General features: G+C 36.2%; 1 protein-coding gene across 1 annotated transcript; it reads right to left on the bottom strand.

Annotated features, from left to right (window-relative positions):
* Positions 1-24: 24 nt before the first annotated feature.
* LOC135156198 (probable JmjC domain-containing histone demethylation protein 2C) lies at positions 25-16,738 on the bottom strand. Its single transcript, XM_064107872.1, has 4 exons — positions 16,733-16,738; positions 14,993-15,109; positions 6,260-6,472; positions 25-2,011 (listed from the first exon to the last, which is right to left on the bottom strand). Exons 1-4 carry the CDS (start codon positions 16,736-16,738, stop codon positions 1,910-1,912), a joined length of 438 nt encoding a protein of 145 aa, XP_063963942.1. The 3' UTR covers positions 25-1,909.
* Between the last annotated feature and the right edge of the window lie 367 nt (positions 16,739-17,105).

Raw genomic sequence — 17,105 nt, 5'->3', positions numbered from 1 at the left:
ATTCATCAAAATTGGATGCAAAATGAAAAAGTGAAGTCATTTTAATTTTTCACATTATAGTTATGAAATGAAGGAAAGGATGTCACATATTCACTACTTTTTTTAAATTAATGTAATACAAACAGCTTCAATTTAGTGAACAATAATCTCTACACCAAATCACAATATTTACATGAGCTCCCATACTTCTTGTACAGAGGAAAGCTAACATGAGCTGAAAATCAATATTCACAAACTCGTGCTGTAAAGTTATTTCCTCCTGCAGAAGTGAAGAATACACATTGATACAAAAAGATTTTGACCTTATGAAAAAAAAATTACTGCGATTCAAATCGATTTCCTACGAGGTAGTATTCTGAAGTGAGATATGCCATTAAAGAGCACAATGTTCAATATTTCTACATCAATTTTTAGTTCAATAAGCCAGATCCCTGAACTTTGATTTCTCTCACAAACCGGCTTTGTTCAATCAAGCACAATCAACAATCGTATTGAACGAAGGATGTCTTTATTAGGCCTGCGATGTGACCTTTTACCTCCTATCTATTAAAGTAATGTCTATTCAATAATACAATGGCTTCCTTATCATTTCCTCATCTGAATAAAATGAGGAATATGTGGGAATCAGCACTTCTATAATAACAATGAGATAACAATAAAATGATTATTATTTTGCCTTTGTCAACATGAGAATATGAGCTCATCGGGATAAATGATTAGGCATGTATGCCTTTTGAACTGGTTATAATGGGTCTTATCAATCCATAAAAGTTTGTGTAAATTGACATAGAATTAGAGGCAAATTTCAATTTCGTAAACAAGATGAACAAAGGTTCTGGATCAATCTGGCAGCGCTTCAAAAAATATCAATATGGACAGTATTTTTTCTACTATAGCCTGTAGAATCAATCTGTATTTTACAGTGGAATGCAATTACTGTAAACTTCATAAAATCTTGTCTGATTTATTGTCATCTAGTACCCGAACTGATCAATTGGGCTTTCCTAAAGAACTATCAGTACACCATTAAAAAACATTTCTGAATAAATGGAAACAGAAAACTAGAGACTTTACCTCTCATAAATATCCATCGGCTCACATTACAAATTAACACTTGAAAGTAAATTTCATTTGGAGACTTATTGAAAAGAAAGATCATTCAGTTTGATAAATTGAGAAGGTTTTATAGATTGATAATGATAGAATGAGTGATGAGCTCATAAGAGTTGAATACTGTTCTTCAAAGATTTCAATCACAAAAAACACACCAACCCTTAAGGGATTCAGCTTGATAAATCTTATCAGCGTACTACCTATTCTTTGTTTAGGTTTAATATCGGAATGAATTTGACCTTAAACTGTTACATCAGAGAGTGTGGGTGTACATACATGTGCTTCTCGCACAGACACAAGAAGATGACAAAAACACTTTTTAACAGTACTCACACACCATTTCACTCTCACATAGCAGACACTTGGGTTTACTCATGAGAAATGTGAAGCCGGAATACAAATCATAAATATCATGCAATCTTAAATTCTGTGACTTATTCAAATCTTTTGTTCCACCGTGTACCCTCATCAGCTTAGCAGCAAGCTTGAATGATAAATATATTTCCATAATATCCTGTTTAAAAAAAACAAAAACTTCTCTTTTCAATTCCTTGGAATTAGATTTGAAGAGGTTGTTTTATTGATTAAAATCATGAAGGAATTTCCAAATACCCACCTTGTGAAGTGCAACAGAAGAGCATTATGAAAAATATTCTTCAAGATTTCATAACAGATAAAATTGTCTAAAGGAACATACATATCCATATAATTCATCTTAAAATCTATTATACGATCACTCGAAAAGATTGTGAAAATGAAGAGTTTTCATCATCGCGTGATAAGTAACACTTGTCATTCAATAATAAACAATCTTACCGTCATCTAGGAACATCATCTGAATGTGAGCTGGATTCTCTGTGTGACTCTCCAGAACAGTGTCATCCATTACTCTCAACTCCTGAAAAATAAAACCACAAAAAAACAAAATAATTGAAAACAATTCATCCAATCAGCAGGACTTCTAATCTAATATATAAGATGCTTGATTGAACTGGATTTCAATACTAATGTGCACTTAACAAGAATACTGAATAAATTAACTAATTATTTGACATAATCTTGGTGATTATCACAGTGAACCCCCTAATGATCACACAAAGGATGTGTGAAAATTCCTCAAGCTCACATGAATATTCACAAAACCTGATTACTACCGATTTGTTTAATAATTAATAACGAAATGTTTCCTGCACGAGAAGGGTGGAGGCATTGGAAATCTGGGCCAATATCACATTGATCTCTAAAAGTGCAGTCAAAGATGCACTTTGCACCTCTCTTCATCTGAAACAAACAAGATAATTCCTGAGTGTTTTGATAAAACAACTTGTTCCATGTCAAGCCTATTTACAGGTATGAATATCGTTCTGAAACTGAATAAATAGTGGCAGATTGTCTTCCTTAAATGTACATTATTATCTTATTCCATTTGAGTCTTTAGAAAATCATCTGTGTATTTTTAAAGAGCAAAATGTCAATATGATCTATGTATGGGCAAATTGATGCCTTTCCCTTCGTGGCATGCAATACAAAGTGCGGTTCAGACGATGCAAGCAGAGCAACAAATTCTCATTGATATTATTCGCTTCAATGTAAGCTGGTCACAATCTATAGACACTATATTTTGCCCATTTTCATTATGCTTCTTGATGAGAAAAATAATAAAAACTATCTTTGCTAAAACAAAATACTGAGCTCAATCTGTTTTCAAGTCTTTAGAACCAAAACAATAATTGGTCTTGAAGTAAACATGACTAAGTTTCCATTATCAAGGAAAATATCAGTTTACAAAAATATACTTACATGGAATTGTGCCAAAATAGACCAATGTTATTGATATCTATTTGTGAATATTCTTTTGGTAAATAAAAAAAAAGAGAATGATTAAATTCGTTGATTGAATTCATTGTGTTTCAAACAAGAATCAATGTTTGCTTGTTTCTTGTGAGTATGCCATTTTGGTTTGTTGTCGTTTTGTGTTTTGCCTGAATTGACTTGTCTATATAATGCCTCATAAGAAGCGTACTAATGGACGTCTTCTTCTTACCATGCTCTCAATTTCAGGTTTTTCAATGATTTAAAAAAAATCTTTTTAATGCAATTCGTATTCATGTTCACCTTTATCGATCTGGGAATATGAAAACTGTGGCATCCATCTAAATGTGAAAGATGAAATAGGCTAGGAATGAAAATCAAACTAAATTGAACTGAATGGAGGGAACAGGAAGAGCGAGATAGAGAGAGAGAGAGACAGAGTGAGAAAGCTCCATTGAGTGAAATATTGATTGGTTCGTAATAATGAATCTCTGGAGCTACTTAATTTGATGACAAACTGGGTCAGACGATTGAGTCGATTGATAGAAGTGAAGATTATAATGGCTGCTATGTGTCTCTGTCATAAACACGAAACCTTGACAGATTATTTCTTAAATAGACATGTTGTCATATTGCGTTGAAACCACCAATAGGTGTCCTTCAAATAAGCTTTCTCTACACAGTTCTCATTGCAGCTTTATGTGGTCTGAAAGAAATGGATCTACGATAATGGACATGCTAGCGTTACTCATACTTTAAATGTCAAAATACTTGTAACATGCAATTAACGGAATATCAGTTGCCATTATGTAGCCGTTTTTAATGGTCAACGCAGAGCAATGTTTGAGAAGAGAACAAATTTACTTGCTGCTTGTATTTAAGGTGCCAATTAACTTTCATTCTACCATCAAACAAACGGATGCAAGCACATTTTCATCCCATCGCAAATATGCTTCCCAGAAAATCTATATACCTCTAAACTCATCATATCCATTGTCAAAGCATTTAAAGTCGTACCCCAATAAAATGTTTGGATTATTACTTCTTGCTGTGTTATTTCTTGAAAAATATTCATTACCAAAGTCTGGGATGCCAGCGCCAAGATGTATTGCCTCCGGGCCGACAAGACGAGACAGTTGTAGATGAGAAGTTCACCGCTCTTCTACATGCTTCCCTCTCTGGAGTATATAACAGAGCTCTTATCATTACCCAATTCATGATTATTCTCATGAACATTCATGTTACGTTATACTCAGCTTGGTTGTCTCAATTTTCCCCTGACCATTAAATGTCTTCAGTATTAGAGAGAGGAGGAGCTGGCAGACACTGTGTCTACTTTATCAGAATGACGTCTTCATCCCTCCTTGGAAGGAATATTAGAACAATCGAGTGGTTTGTTAGTACGCATATTATTACTCGTGTAAGAATCACACTGATGCGCATCTAAGAATGGGATCTAGGAAACTTATGGTTGTTGCAATAAAAGTCATATCTCCCTTACGATAACTGGGAAAATTGATTAACCACGACCACAAGAACTGGAGGGATTCAAACTGAAAAGAGATCAGACATTGAAATTAAAATTTTCACCTATATTATCTTAATGTATTCCTTAATGTTTGCTCACGTTATATTGACGTCCAATTCATACAAATGTTCATGCGATTAAACTACTGTAAAATGTGTTTGTTTATTCATGATCTTTTTTTGTGCATTGTGAAGTATGTAGAAAAATCATTTGATTAATGTATATTGATGTAATTTTGCACATATCTGATCTGAAAGATCTTTTTGCACTTATAAACATTGCATGGGTGTAATAATGGGTTGTAACTTTAAAGATATAAAGATGAATCTATTTTTCTTTGAGTGTATGAAACTAACTTATGAGAGTTGTAGATCATACCAAGTCATAAACCTGTCACTTACATTTGATCATATTTCATTTTGCTCACAGGGCACTTTCTGTCTCATGATGAAATTGTACGATTTCCATAGAGAGATGATTTCCCATAAAGAACACTTTTATGAACTTGTTCGCATTGGGAAAATTAAAATTCACTGGTGTTTTCATCATTTGAGCTTTTTGCTGCATAACCAATGGTTGCTTAGCAACTTAAAAGCAAATGTGCGGATATAAGAAAACCGTTACTTCCAATGTAAATATGCCATGTCCGTTGCTTCTCCTTGATTTTGCAGCAAGACTGAGACTCTTCCATTTCCATAACTGTTCAGTCGACAGATAGGTACATATTCATAACCAAACAGAAAGAACAGAATTTTCCCAAAAGACGATACAGGATGGTTTTGCCGATCAATGCATTCAAAACTTCCAATCAATTATACAATCTGTGTTTCCATTAATGTGGTATACATTTCATGGGAGGAGATGGCTTGTCTGTCATCAGTTCCTTTAAATTGTCTATTCCATCCTGGTCTGCTTTTGCTGTTCACATCAACTACCATGGGGATGATAGCACCAGGAGGAGTCTGCATATCATCTGTCAGGCTTGTATAAACAACCCTGTAAGTAATATATCCCTGCCAAAGATCTCCTGAAGAAAACAATTCCTCAAGGAAGACTTCCCTGGTTGTTTCTGCTGCAGATACCAGTACAGCAAGGAATGCTCAAAGGTCAAGCTGGGTATATCTTATCACACCCCTAACCCCCTAATGTCTGTCTATCTGTTTCTCTCTTAGGGCATATCTCCCTTCAAATCAAGGTCTTGAATATCTTCAGAAGAAAACTGGCAGCTTCCCAACACCTTTCGTTTGAGTCCAGCGCAGTACTTGGAAAGCGATAACATCAGTATCAAGTAAAACCTCCACAAATGTATATTTCTGCCAGGAAGATTTCAAGAAAACGGTGGACATCTTGTTTCAGCAATATCATTGAGGATACAATCTCGAATAGTGCACTGACGATTTGCATCCAAAAGCAAAGGATGAGAAATAAATTTCTGTCGCTCTCCACAGCCGAATGTTTGCTTTGTCATGTAGCTCTCAATTGTCCAGGAATAAAACATTTAACATATCTGAATGTTAATTCCTTCCTGTTAATTTTTAAGTAATACCTTGACTTTCTGCAAGTTTATTTCCTATTCTCCATGTAGGCCCCCTATCTGTTTCACAAAGAGTCAAGTCTGACTAAATATAGGCCAACACAGGCCTATATGGATCATGAACATTAATCTCACCAATGCAGTGGTGCATATACAGTAAACATGCAATTTTTAGTCAGACCTGAATCATTGTGAAACAACCCCACGCTATGATGCACCACAACCTGGGTGAAGTGTGGCAAATGCAAGATGATGCAGCACAGGATACTTACCCTTGATAGTAGATCGTGCCATGTGATGACTGCAGTGAACCACTGCGTGGTTGAACCTAGCCGGTAGACTTTGACACGTATCCCAGTCAGCTGATAGGGGGCGTGCATCAACACATACTGCTCCTTCTGCTCACGAAGCCATTTCTGAGTCTCGTCACGGACCTCTGGGTAGCGCTGGAAGATCGGGTGCGTGCTGTTCTTTACATTCTCATCCTAAAGATCATTTTCAAGAAATGGAAAAACAAGACATAGCAAGAATTATAACAGATGTTTCATCATCAATTCAATCCCAGCTCACGTTCATGCAACTGAAACTTCAATCATGTTTCTCATTAGCTCAACACCAATATTTAAAGAGCGATACAAATATAGATGACCAACAATGTGACAGACTAAAATAGGTCCGATGACCAAATAAATGTGGGGGTGCAATTTGGAACAATATTTTTACCTGAAAAATAAGTGATATTGAGGCCCTGATTGCCCCCATCTGGATCCTAATCCTATTGAGTAAAGCTGGGGGACGGCTGGGGGAGGGAGGGGGGTTGGGGTGAATGAGAATGCTTATTTATAAAGGCAACTCTGCTCTAGGACAATAATAACAATCATAATTCAACCATCATAATTTTATTGCTAGGTTTTTCGGAACATAGCATTGCATTCATCATAATAGCATATTAAATCAATGTTCATTGATTACAGACAGATTTTAAACTGAATGTTATTTTGTTCTAAACATAGAGAACATGTCAATGGAGGGCCTCAGACATGGTATCAACACATTCTGGCATATTTCATGGGTATTTCAGTACCAGTGACCTCAAAATGAACAAATATTGGATGAAAGGTGAAGGGGGGGCTAAATATTGGTAGTCTTATCTCAGTACCTCAAAATGAAGGATTATTTGAAGAAGGGCGGGGAGACTAAATATTGGTAGTCTAATGCCTCCAACTTTAATCTACACATTCAAATGTCTACAGAGTACATGTAAAAGGCAGTTGAGAAATAAACAAGAGAATTTGAATGATTCTAAACATGCACTGGTATGTAGTACAGTGTATCTTGCTACAAAAATCCTTGAAATTGTTTTCACTGAATTATTGATTTTAGACATTATCTACTGTCTCTGCTATAAGCGGGTATCTGGAATACAAAAATAGCACAACAGATTATATCTCCTTGTGTAATGAGTGACCACAATAACCCCATTCATATACGACAGCTTTCCACAAAAAAGCTTCCAATGATGCAGTTTTTTTAATAAAGGATATATGCTCCTAATATAGAATACGAGGCATGGGGGGGGGGTCAATGAACTGAAGTATTTTGCTTCCTCCTTTGGCAGATAACAAAAATACAGCAAGTTACCATAATATTGCAGTATGAAGGTTCATAAATGACATCCACAAAAAAGCCAGAAAAGCAGATATGATATCCACACTCACTGTAATATGCACAATCATATAATTAAAATCAATTCCTCTGTTTCTAGTGGATGATGCATAGGCATGTTGTCTTTGTAAAGAACAGTATTCTAGCTGACCCCCATTCATATAAGGCCTACTCCTTAGTAAAAATCCTGCAATATTTATGTATTCTGTATTGGGAGTTTGAAAAGCGTTTCACTAGAAAGCTCCAGTGACATTTCCATTTCGCAGTATTAGTTTATATTATGATCAGGGTATTCAAAATTGTTTGAACCCTGAATAATGATGCTCTTTTGAGATACTGCTGACAAACATTCATAGGGTCTGATTAATGAGACTACAATGAATGGGAGTAACAATGTGGCTGCACAAACAGCTCACCATCAGTCAACTGGCACCCTTGACCTCAGCCATGATGTTGTTTAGATAGCAATCACCCCCCCCCCCTCTCCTTCACAATGCCTGAGGGAATGGTAGAGGTGCAAGTGATACCACATGCCAACACTACACACACTGCACTGGTGGTATTAACCCCTACATTCTGTCACATTGAGAGTTTTGCAATGCAATATTATTTGGGCAATAATGCAGATTTTCAATGTCACCTAAAATCACAAGCTGCTTTTATATGGACAAGTGCCATGATTTTCTTTTTGAAAACAAATTCTATTTCATTCTGTGTTTAAAAAATTTGTAGACTTTTCATCACTTGTGTTGGCCAAATAATGATAAAAATAATTGGCATTTATATATCGTCATCTATCCAAAATAATCTTCCAGGCAATAGTTATAGATAGTAGTAATTGAAGAGGGTGAATTGTCTGGAGCTGTATTGTAATTCTTTTCAGAGTGATAATATTATGAAAGATAATCTAAACATATTCTGGCACTGGGTATAGAACAGTTTTACATATTTATCATATTTTTAGTGCCACGTTTTTGACAGAAACTCTCAGCAATTTTCTGAACACTTGCCGAGACCATCCCTAGAGATGGGCCAAGTTGTTTCATTTTCAAAACAATGGATGCTAACAGGGCATCTCTCTGCTTGTCACAGTGTAGTTATCCATGTAGAATAATCAGAATACATAAGGGGAAACATAGGACAAAGCAATATAAATGATTTATGTTCCTATTTGCTCCCTTCCTGACCTTCTATGTTGGAGAAAAACTGCATTTCATCTTTCCTTCCAATTGAAAGTGCTATGGAGCTATTTGCCACATAGTGTCACTCCCACGCACATGACTTAGGTTTTATTTCTCCATTGTTTAAAAGGAAACATTACTCGACCCTCCCTCTGTGATTTCCATTCTATTTCTCTTCAGCTCCTTTTTTATGTATCCTCCATCTTGCAGTCTTTTCCAGCTCGAAAACAATATCCTTCTGTGGAGACAGATTTGACCTCTGTTGCCTTGGCACGAAGGCCACACTTTAGCTGAGCTACATTTAGAGCAGGGATTTGATTGGAATGGGACTCAAATATCACAAGTGCATGCCACCTTCACGCCACCCCACTGAGGTTTGCGCAGTAGGAGGGGTAGGCAAAAGGGGCTGACACACTTCACCACAACAGCCTGCAGAGAAGGAGCAGGGAGGATAATTAGGGTGAGGAGGGGTGCAGAGAAGGGGCAGGGAGGACAACAGGGGTGAGGGGGCACAAGGGATAATGGGGGTAAGGAAAGGGGCAGAGAGAGTAATGGGAGTAAGAAGGAGTTAAAGGGATGGTCCAGGCTAGAGATATTTATGTCTCAATAAATAGAGTAAAATTCACAAAGCAAAATGCTGAAAATTTGATCAAAATCGGATAACAAATAACAAAGTTATTGGATTTTAAAGATTTGCATGATTCTGGTGAAACGGTTTTAGGCATGTCTCCATGAATATTCAATAGGTGGGCTGATGATGTCATATCTCCACTTGCTCTTTTTTTTAATTAGGTTTATTCAACATTTTTCTACCAAGAACTAAAACAATTGGATTGACAACTGATTAAGTGCATTAGTTATTTATTGTCGCAACTTATTTCATCATAATGGAGACACATCATTTACACATGCATGAAATAATGAAACATTTATGATTTCATGTAATAACATATTAAGAGAAAGGAAAGTGGGGATGTGACATCATCAGTCCACCCAGAATATTCATAACGATGTGCATATAACTGTTTTCACAAATGTTGATAAACTTTAAAATTCAATAACTTTGTTATTTCTTATCCGATTTTGATGAAATTTTCAGCATTTTGCTCTGTGAATTTTACTCTATTTATTTAGATATATATTTCAGCCCGGACCATCCCTTTAAGGAAAGGCGCAGATATGTTACGACAAGACTTCAATGTGACCTAGTAATGATGTAATGCTTTCAAGTTCACATGACAGAATAAAAATGTTTCCCTGATCCACAAATGCTTGATCATTCCACTGCATGTTTTTGCACCAATCTGGTCCTGTTTTTGGACGCTTTTGCAGGAAGAAGTAATTGGAAGGAGGATATTTGACATTGGAGATATCCTGCTCTGTTACTAGAACAGCCGCTTTCTAGCAGTGGCCAAAAAAATAACCAGCGAAGGAAAGAGGACTTTCGCTTGGGTTTGTGCGGAAATTGTTAGGCCTATGCGTCATCTCGAGACAGAAATGTAACTTTTACTTTCATTCAACACTTGAGGAAGATATATAAGGCCTATATATTTGCAACATGATTCACAATTTATAATGCAGTACCAAATCAAAATGAAATATGAATTGGAAGGGCAGTGAGGCTTAGAAGGAAAGGAGAGGAGAGGGTGGTGTATGAGACTAGAAAGATAGAAAGAAAAAAAATACTCATACAAGTATGCGCACACCATCTTACAACTGATGAATAATCTGTCACTTTGATTTAGGCCCCACTTCATTATCCTAATCAGAATTACTCATTGACCTTGTTGGCATAGTAAATAAGTAACAATATGACAAACTAGCAGGGAAAAAAGGGAGAAATTGGAGGAAGGATGTAATGGAAAAAGAGCCTCTGAGTTCAATAATAAAGAAGGCACGATGACCATCAGTCAAGTGAGTTTACTATCAGGTCAAGGTCACAATCTAGTAGGCCTCCAAATATACAATGGCCCCTGGGATTGTTTCAGGTCAGTGCTTGCATAGAATTAAATGATTTCTCACTACCTTTAATTCACAAAGATGAAAAACCTAATCACCTTTCAGCCTTTAAAAGGATATGACTCTTTAAAGGGGAATCCAACCCAAATAAAAACTTGTTTCTATAAGAAAGAGAAAAATCAGACAAGTTGATAGGTGAAAGTTTGAACAATATTGGACAAACAACAAGAAAGTTGTGAATTTTTAAAAGTTGTAAATATTGGTAATCACTATACCCATGGAGACTTCAAATTGGCCGCATATGGGATGTCATAGTGATGTAAGGCAAGGACTACTCTTCTATGTACTCCAATACATATTATGGCTAAAATGTCATTTTTCCCTAAAGTTTTTTTTCAAATTGTATTTTTCTTTCATGAGGACATAAAACAATATACTACCTGGGTTATATTTAGATTACTGCCCCAGGGGAATGGGTACTTAGGAGAAAACCACATATCCCTAATAATAAAGTACATGGCCTATGGGAAAGTTGTCCTTGCCCCTTGTCATAATTTACTTACCAAGTTGCCAATTTGAAATCTACATACTATTAGTGATCTCAATTTTAAAGCAGCTATAACTTTCTTATTGCTTGTCCGATTTCTTTCAAACTTTCACCATTCTGTTTAATTTATTTTTCTCCTTCCCAACACAACATTTTATGGCCAAGGCTGGATTCCCCTTTAACACCCATGTCATATTGTATAGTGCACAAGTCCAAGGAAAATGTCCCTTTCGAAAAGGATGGCTGTTCGTCTTATACCATCTGCACCTCGCAATTGCTTTTAGTCAAGTATGATCATTATATTCTAAGGTATGCCTTCCATCTAGTTATGCAGAGGCACAAAAGATTAAAATATTTCAACAAAGGTGGATCATTGGACATATGACAAAAAAAATTGTGTTTAAAACAAAACCTATGTTGTTGCATTTTCTTTTTGTTAACAAAAAATCAGTTAAGGTCTATCTCCAATGAACAAAAACAGGAGATCTGCACCTTGGCAGGAATTTGAACTTCTCTTCAATCTCAAACATCACTAGCTGACAGGGACCAGGCCTTAGCACTAATCAGTCTGTAAAGAATCTTGAGACAAACTAGCAGCTCCTAGGAGTACAGGGGAAATGTAAACTTGCAACACCCATGAATGAGTCACGATCATGTTGTTAGGAATGATGGTAAGATGTTATCACAAGCAGACTCCCTGCCCAAAAAAGGACGAGTGAATCCCCCTTCCAACCCCTACCCCTACTCATCCTCCTTTCATTATTGTAACCATACAAGAGGGTATATACCAAGAGGTGGTGTCCCGTAAAATATCCCTAAGAAAGCACTTTGAGATCAGCCAGTTATGATACTGAAAGTATCATAACAAGCAAAGTAAAACAATAAACAACAAATCATCCTTCCTTGTAACCCTTGAACTTTAAACCTAACAATAAATTTGATTTAAGATTGTTAAAGAAAACCTCAAAACCAAAGTCCTTGATTACAACCCGATGTCTGAATGGATCTTGTTGTGGGGACCTCTTCCAAACAAGCTGAAAAGGATCCACTTTCTTGAGGGATTTGATTCACTGAGGATGCACTGTTCAGACTTGACCTCAAAAGCTGACCTCAAACAATGTTCAGGGATCACCTCAGAAATATGAACCAGGCACTGCAAACTGCATGGAGACAACAAAGCCTGAAGGCCTATCTTCTAAATGGATATACCACATGGGGGATGCCCTGATCATGAGGACCAACTAATATTTGAGGAATACATTATTCACTTGTTTTGCATGTATCACCTTCAATAAAGCACACATTTACAATCACTAAATTACAGGATTTCTTAGAATTTCCATTGTGTGCAATGTGAACGAACCATTCACAATTTGATCAGACATTTGAAAGGAAGAAAATACTTTGGGGGAAACAAAGGTTACTGACAAATGCTTCATGAGGTGATTACTGATGTCAACAATATCAAAAGGCTTTTGATTTCCTCTAGACATAACATTGAAAAACAAACACAACTGGCAGTGCTCCAATACAGTCAGTCCTCATAGTTGGTGGTCTAGCCATTTGATTCATCCCCCCCCCCCCAAAAAAAAGAGAAAAATATCTATGCACATGTTAACTAAGATTGGGTGTGGAGTCTTGTCTACAAACTTAACCATGAATTCAAATCTTCATTTATCATCCTAATTCTCTTGGTTTTTTAATCAACGATTTCCACCCCTGGTATACTCAACCGCATTAAGGGCCATTCCCCCAAGCACTTGTCTGGTTTTCATTCAAGATATTTATATAGACGACTAGAGCCGGGATATCTGCTCGTAATGGAAACTTCCTCATGGTTTTCACTGTCTATACTGTCCACAATCCAGAAATAATTAATTGGAATAGTAACCTCTCTCTCCTGTCTGCATCTAGCATCATTTGAAGGGGATAATACATGGCTTCTTTTTTTTAAAGCACATATTGTGTGTAGAGTGCTTGGCAGTCTGAGGAGTTTCTCTCAAGATCAGGAGACCACTTTCATATCCTTTTTATCACACAATACCTGTAAATAATGAGAACTTCTTCAGGCCTAAAGATACCTTCTAATTTTATTTTGTGCATTGACATCCGCTTTTACCAGAGGAAGTTCCCGTAGATACAAGCCAGCAACAAAATTCTTGAATTCAATCCATTACAAAGGATCTTGGGCTCATTCTTCTTGCCTTCCATCAAAAGTTCTTGCAAACCTTTCACACTGCCAAATTCTTTGTGACCTTGGGGAAAATCCAAGCCAAATTTATTGTAATTTTGAAAAGTAGAGCTTAGACCTACATTTTAGGTAATGGTAATGGTTTATTGAAAATTCATTCGCAGCCAAAGGCTGAATTGCAGAATCTTACAAAACAAGTACAAGAATATAAAATAATAAATTGCATAGTGACACAACGCTTAAAAAAATTAAAAATATTTGTTTATACTAACTCATGGAATTCTCTTTCTAGGATACTATAAGTACTCGGCTTTCACACTGACAAATTACCAGGTTATTTTTGGATCTTAACATATTCTTGATCATATATACACCAGGTAATTTTTTTTCATTGGGTGGGTATGAGAGAACCTCACAATACACAGACATACATGGATGAAAATGTATTTGAGGGGAAAGGGAGACTTGTCAGATCGAATCAATATTCAGAGCAATATCTCTTCTTGGGGGGAAGGGAAGGCCAAAAATGGGAGAGCTGTGACCTAGGCACTTTGCTGGATGAAAATGGCTCCTGGGAGTTCCATTTTGCACTTGCTGACAAGGATTCATGTCCATGAGTGAATATGTGGAAGAAGACAAGGGGGCTGAGAAGATGTGAGGTTTGTCGGGAGATGGGGGCAGGAAGATGGAGAGAGGAAGATGGGGGGGATGGAGCAAGGGCTAGTCATGAATCTTTCATCCTATCCTTCAAGCCATGTATCTGGTTAGAGGCTAGATAAATAGAGCCTGACTTGCATACCAACTGACTATTCACAGGAACCCTTGGCTTGGCTGCTAAAGCAATGCTGCTCATGCTTTCTCTACATCCTCCGCTCATGGTCTCTCTACAACCTCATTTCGAAAACAAGACTTCAGGGGGAATGGAAATTTGTTAAGCTCTTTAAGTCTGTTCTCAAGTGTCATGTAACATGCCCTACATTTTTGTTCTGCCTATGTACTTGAAGGCCTTGCCATGAACGTAAACAAAGTCCCTCAATATAATCATCAGCACTTCATATATCCTCTCAACAGAAAATGGGGTTATAATTTAAATTATAATGCATGAAAGAAAATGCCAACATCACTGTTGTTATGGACTTTTTTTCTCATATTGCAAAATTATAGTTTCATAAACCAAAGGACTTCTTTTGAAGAATTGAGGCTTTTTTGTATAATTGTGACTCATTTATTAATCTACATTTTTTGGGCAAGGATAATTTTTCTAAGATAAAAATATTGAATAATTTTGTTTTTCATTTGGAGCTTTTATGGGATGATAGTAATTAAAGCCAGAATTCATATTTTGGCTTCCGATTTCTTTAATCCTGTGATAGTAGAGAGGTAAACGTCCTTTTGATTTTCAAGCTACATGATCTGAGGCGAGCACACGATTATTACTATCATGAATATATGAATGTCTTACCTTGAATACTTGAATCTCTTTATCCTTTACAAAGAGAAGATGTTGGTCTACCAAGAACTCAAGAGGGCGCAGTGATGCACTCGATATACCAACACGGTCAACAAGAACTTCAAAGCTCTGGAAAGAAAAAACCATTTCACAATCAGATTAATATATAAGATAAATTACTTTCATTTTGTAATCAGCAACCTGTTTATCTTCGAGCTGAAGATAAACAGAGCATTTTGAAATGTTAGAAGAAATGGTGTTAATACTTAATGATTGTCAAATGTAAAACTCCTGGCACTCAACACTAATTGGCACAACCTAAGCATAACAGCAAACAAAGTACTTTAGAGCATTTTCAAGGAATTCTATAGAATAGAAACTAAATGAGACTTTGATTGTCAACAATCATGATCTATAAGGAATTAACAATTCTTAATTCTCAAGCCAGACTAATAAAAGATAAGATATTTTATGATATCAAAAGGAAGTAATTTTCCCAAAAATTAATACCAGTCGTCAGCGGCTGCCAGTCATTAAAACAAAATTATTCATCAGGAGTCAGTAAATCTATCTATCAAAAGAATGTAGTATGAACATGTACATTGAATCAAAATATAATTCAACAATTTAATTGTTGAAAAAAAAAACATTCATCCACAAATCAAGAATATCTGCACAATATTGAAGTTTACATAAATAAGCCACCACACCACTCCTGTAGTAACTTTTTTTAAGGAAGTGCAAAATCAAAGTTGGTACAACACAAATTACATTACCCTTCTCTTAAAATTTTTCTGGGTATATTCCTATATTCTACATTAAAGAAATTAACATGACATATTCTGAATTTATTTTTGGAAAATACAGATTAATGTTATATGAAACCTGGCTGTACTACTAAGATAAACAACCTTGGCATAATTCACAACTTGAACTTTTGTTCATGCTATAAATATCTCTCTGCTCTGCTCTACCATCAGCTTTTTAAAGTCAATTAATCATTTATAGTTCAGATCTTTCATCTGTCACTGCGACTGGTTTCAAGTGTAACCATGGCGACATTTCATTCTATGTAGGACAAGCAGTCATTTGTCAATATTCCATCTTCCTGCCTGCTCATGAAATTTTCATCGATGGTTTGGTCTATAGCAACAATTGAGATTTTTTTTTAACCAGTGCATTGTTGTGATGATATCACCTGGTTGGTTTCCGCCCCTGCCTCCTCCGAGACAGCCCCTATGCACACACATACATACACTGCAACCCTGTTTGTTGATCCTCTCTCTTTTATTGATCAATGGCTACACCAAAGTTCAATCAATGCATGCGCCAGTTCCCCGCTCCCCAGGCCACGGTGGCAATTCTCCTCCAAATTGCACGAGACCCACATTTGGTGACAGCCCGTGCGGAAATGAAATGCCATGTGTAATCAGGCCAGAAAATGTTATTAAGCGGCTTGCACAAAACATCACGTCTGACTGTAATTTCCCCCTCTCCTGAATAAAGGATATATGCCAGCCCCTGTATTGATACATATTTCATATAACACTTCAATCTTCTTTTTTTCTGAAGTAAAATAGATTTTTGGCCGAGTCATCAATATCCAGCAACTGAAGACAAGCAATTAGATTGAATGTGTGTCATTGTCTTTGCTCATGAATATTTTTCAAACATGACTGTAATGGCTTTTGAAACATGACATTACAGGATTATAAGATCAACAATAAGTAATTCACTAGCTTTTGTCTTCACCTTCATTCTCCTAAAGAGCACAGACTATATAATGATTTTACCTATATCATTACAACAAACATAGACTTCTTTCATTTTTTTATCCATCATCATGAATCACGAGGGAAAGGGATTTTACAAAATATATGGGACATCTGCTGACATGTGGCATCACAATATAAAAACTTTAAATAATAATCTATTTTAATCTTTATTGGATTTTCACCGAACCTTCCATAAAATATTTCTCTCACATTTCTGCTTTTATTAAAACCAACCCGACAGTGAACTTCCATTTGGCTTTACCATGCTGTAATGTCGAGAGCGTGTGTGGTCTGGAATATCAATAAACGCTTTGTTCATTTGCCCAGGAAGATATTTACTTAAAGACAAA

The sequence above is a fragment of the Lytechinus pictus genome, chromosome 12 (assembly GCF_037042905.1).
Source record: "Lytechinus pictus isolate F3 Inbred chromosome 12, Lp3.0, whole genome shotgun sequence".
Lineage (NCBI taxonomy): Eukaryota > Metazoa > Echinodermata > Echinoidea > Temnopleuroida > Toxopneustidae > Lytechinus > Lytechinus pictus.
The sequence above is the reverse complement of the archived record's forward strand: the minus strand, read 5'-3'. Positions and strand labels throughout refer to the sequence as shown.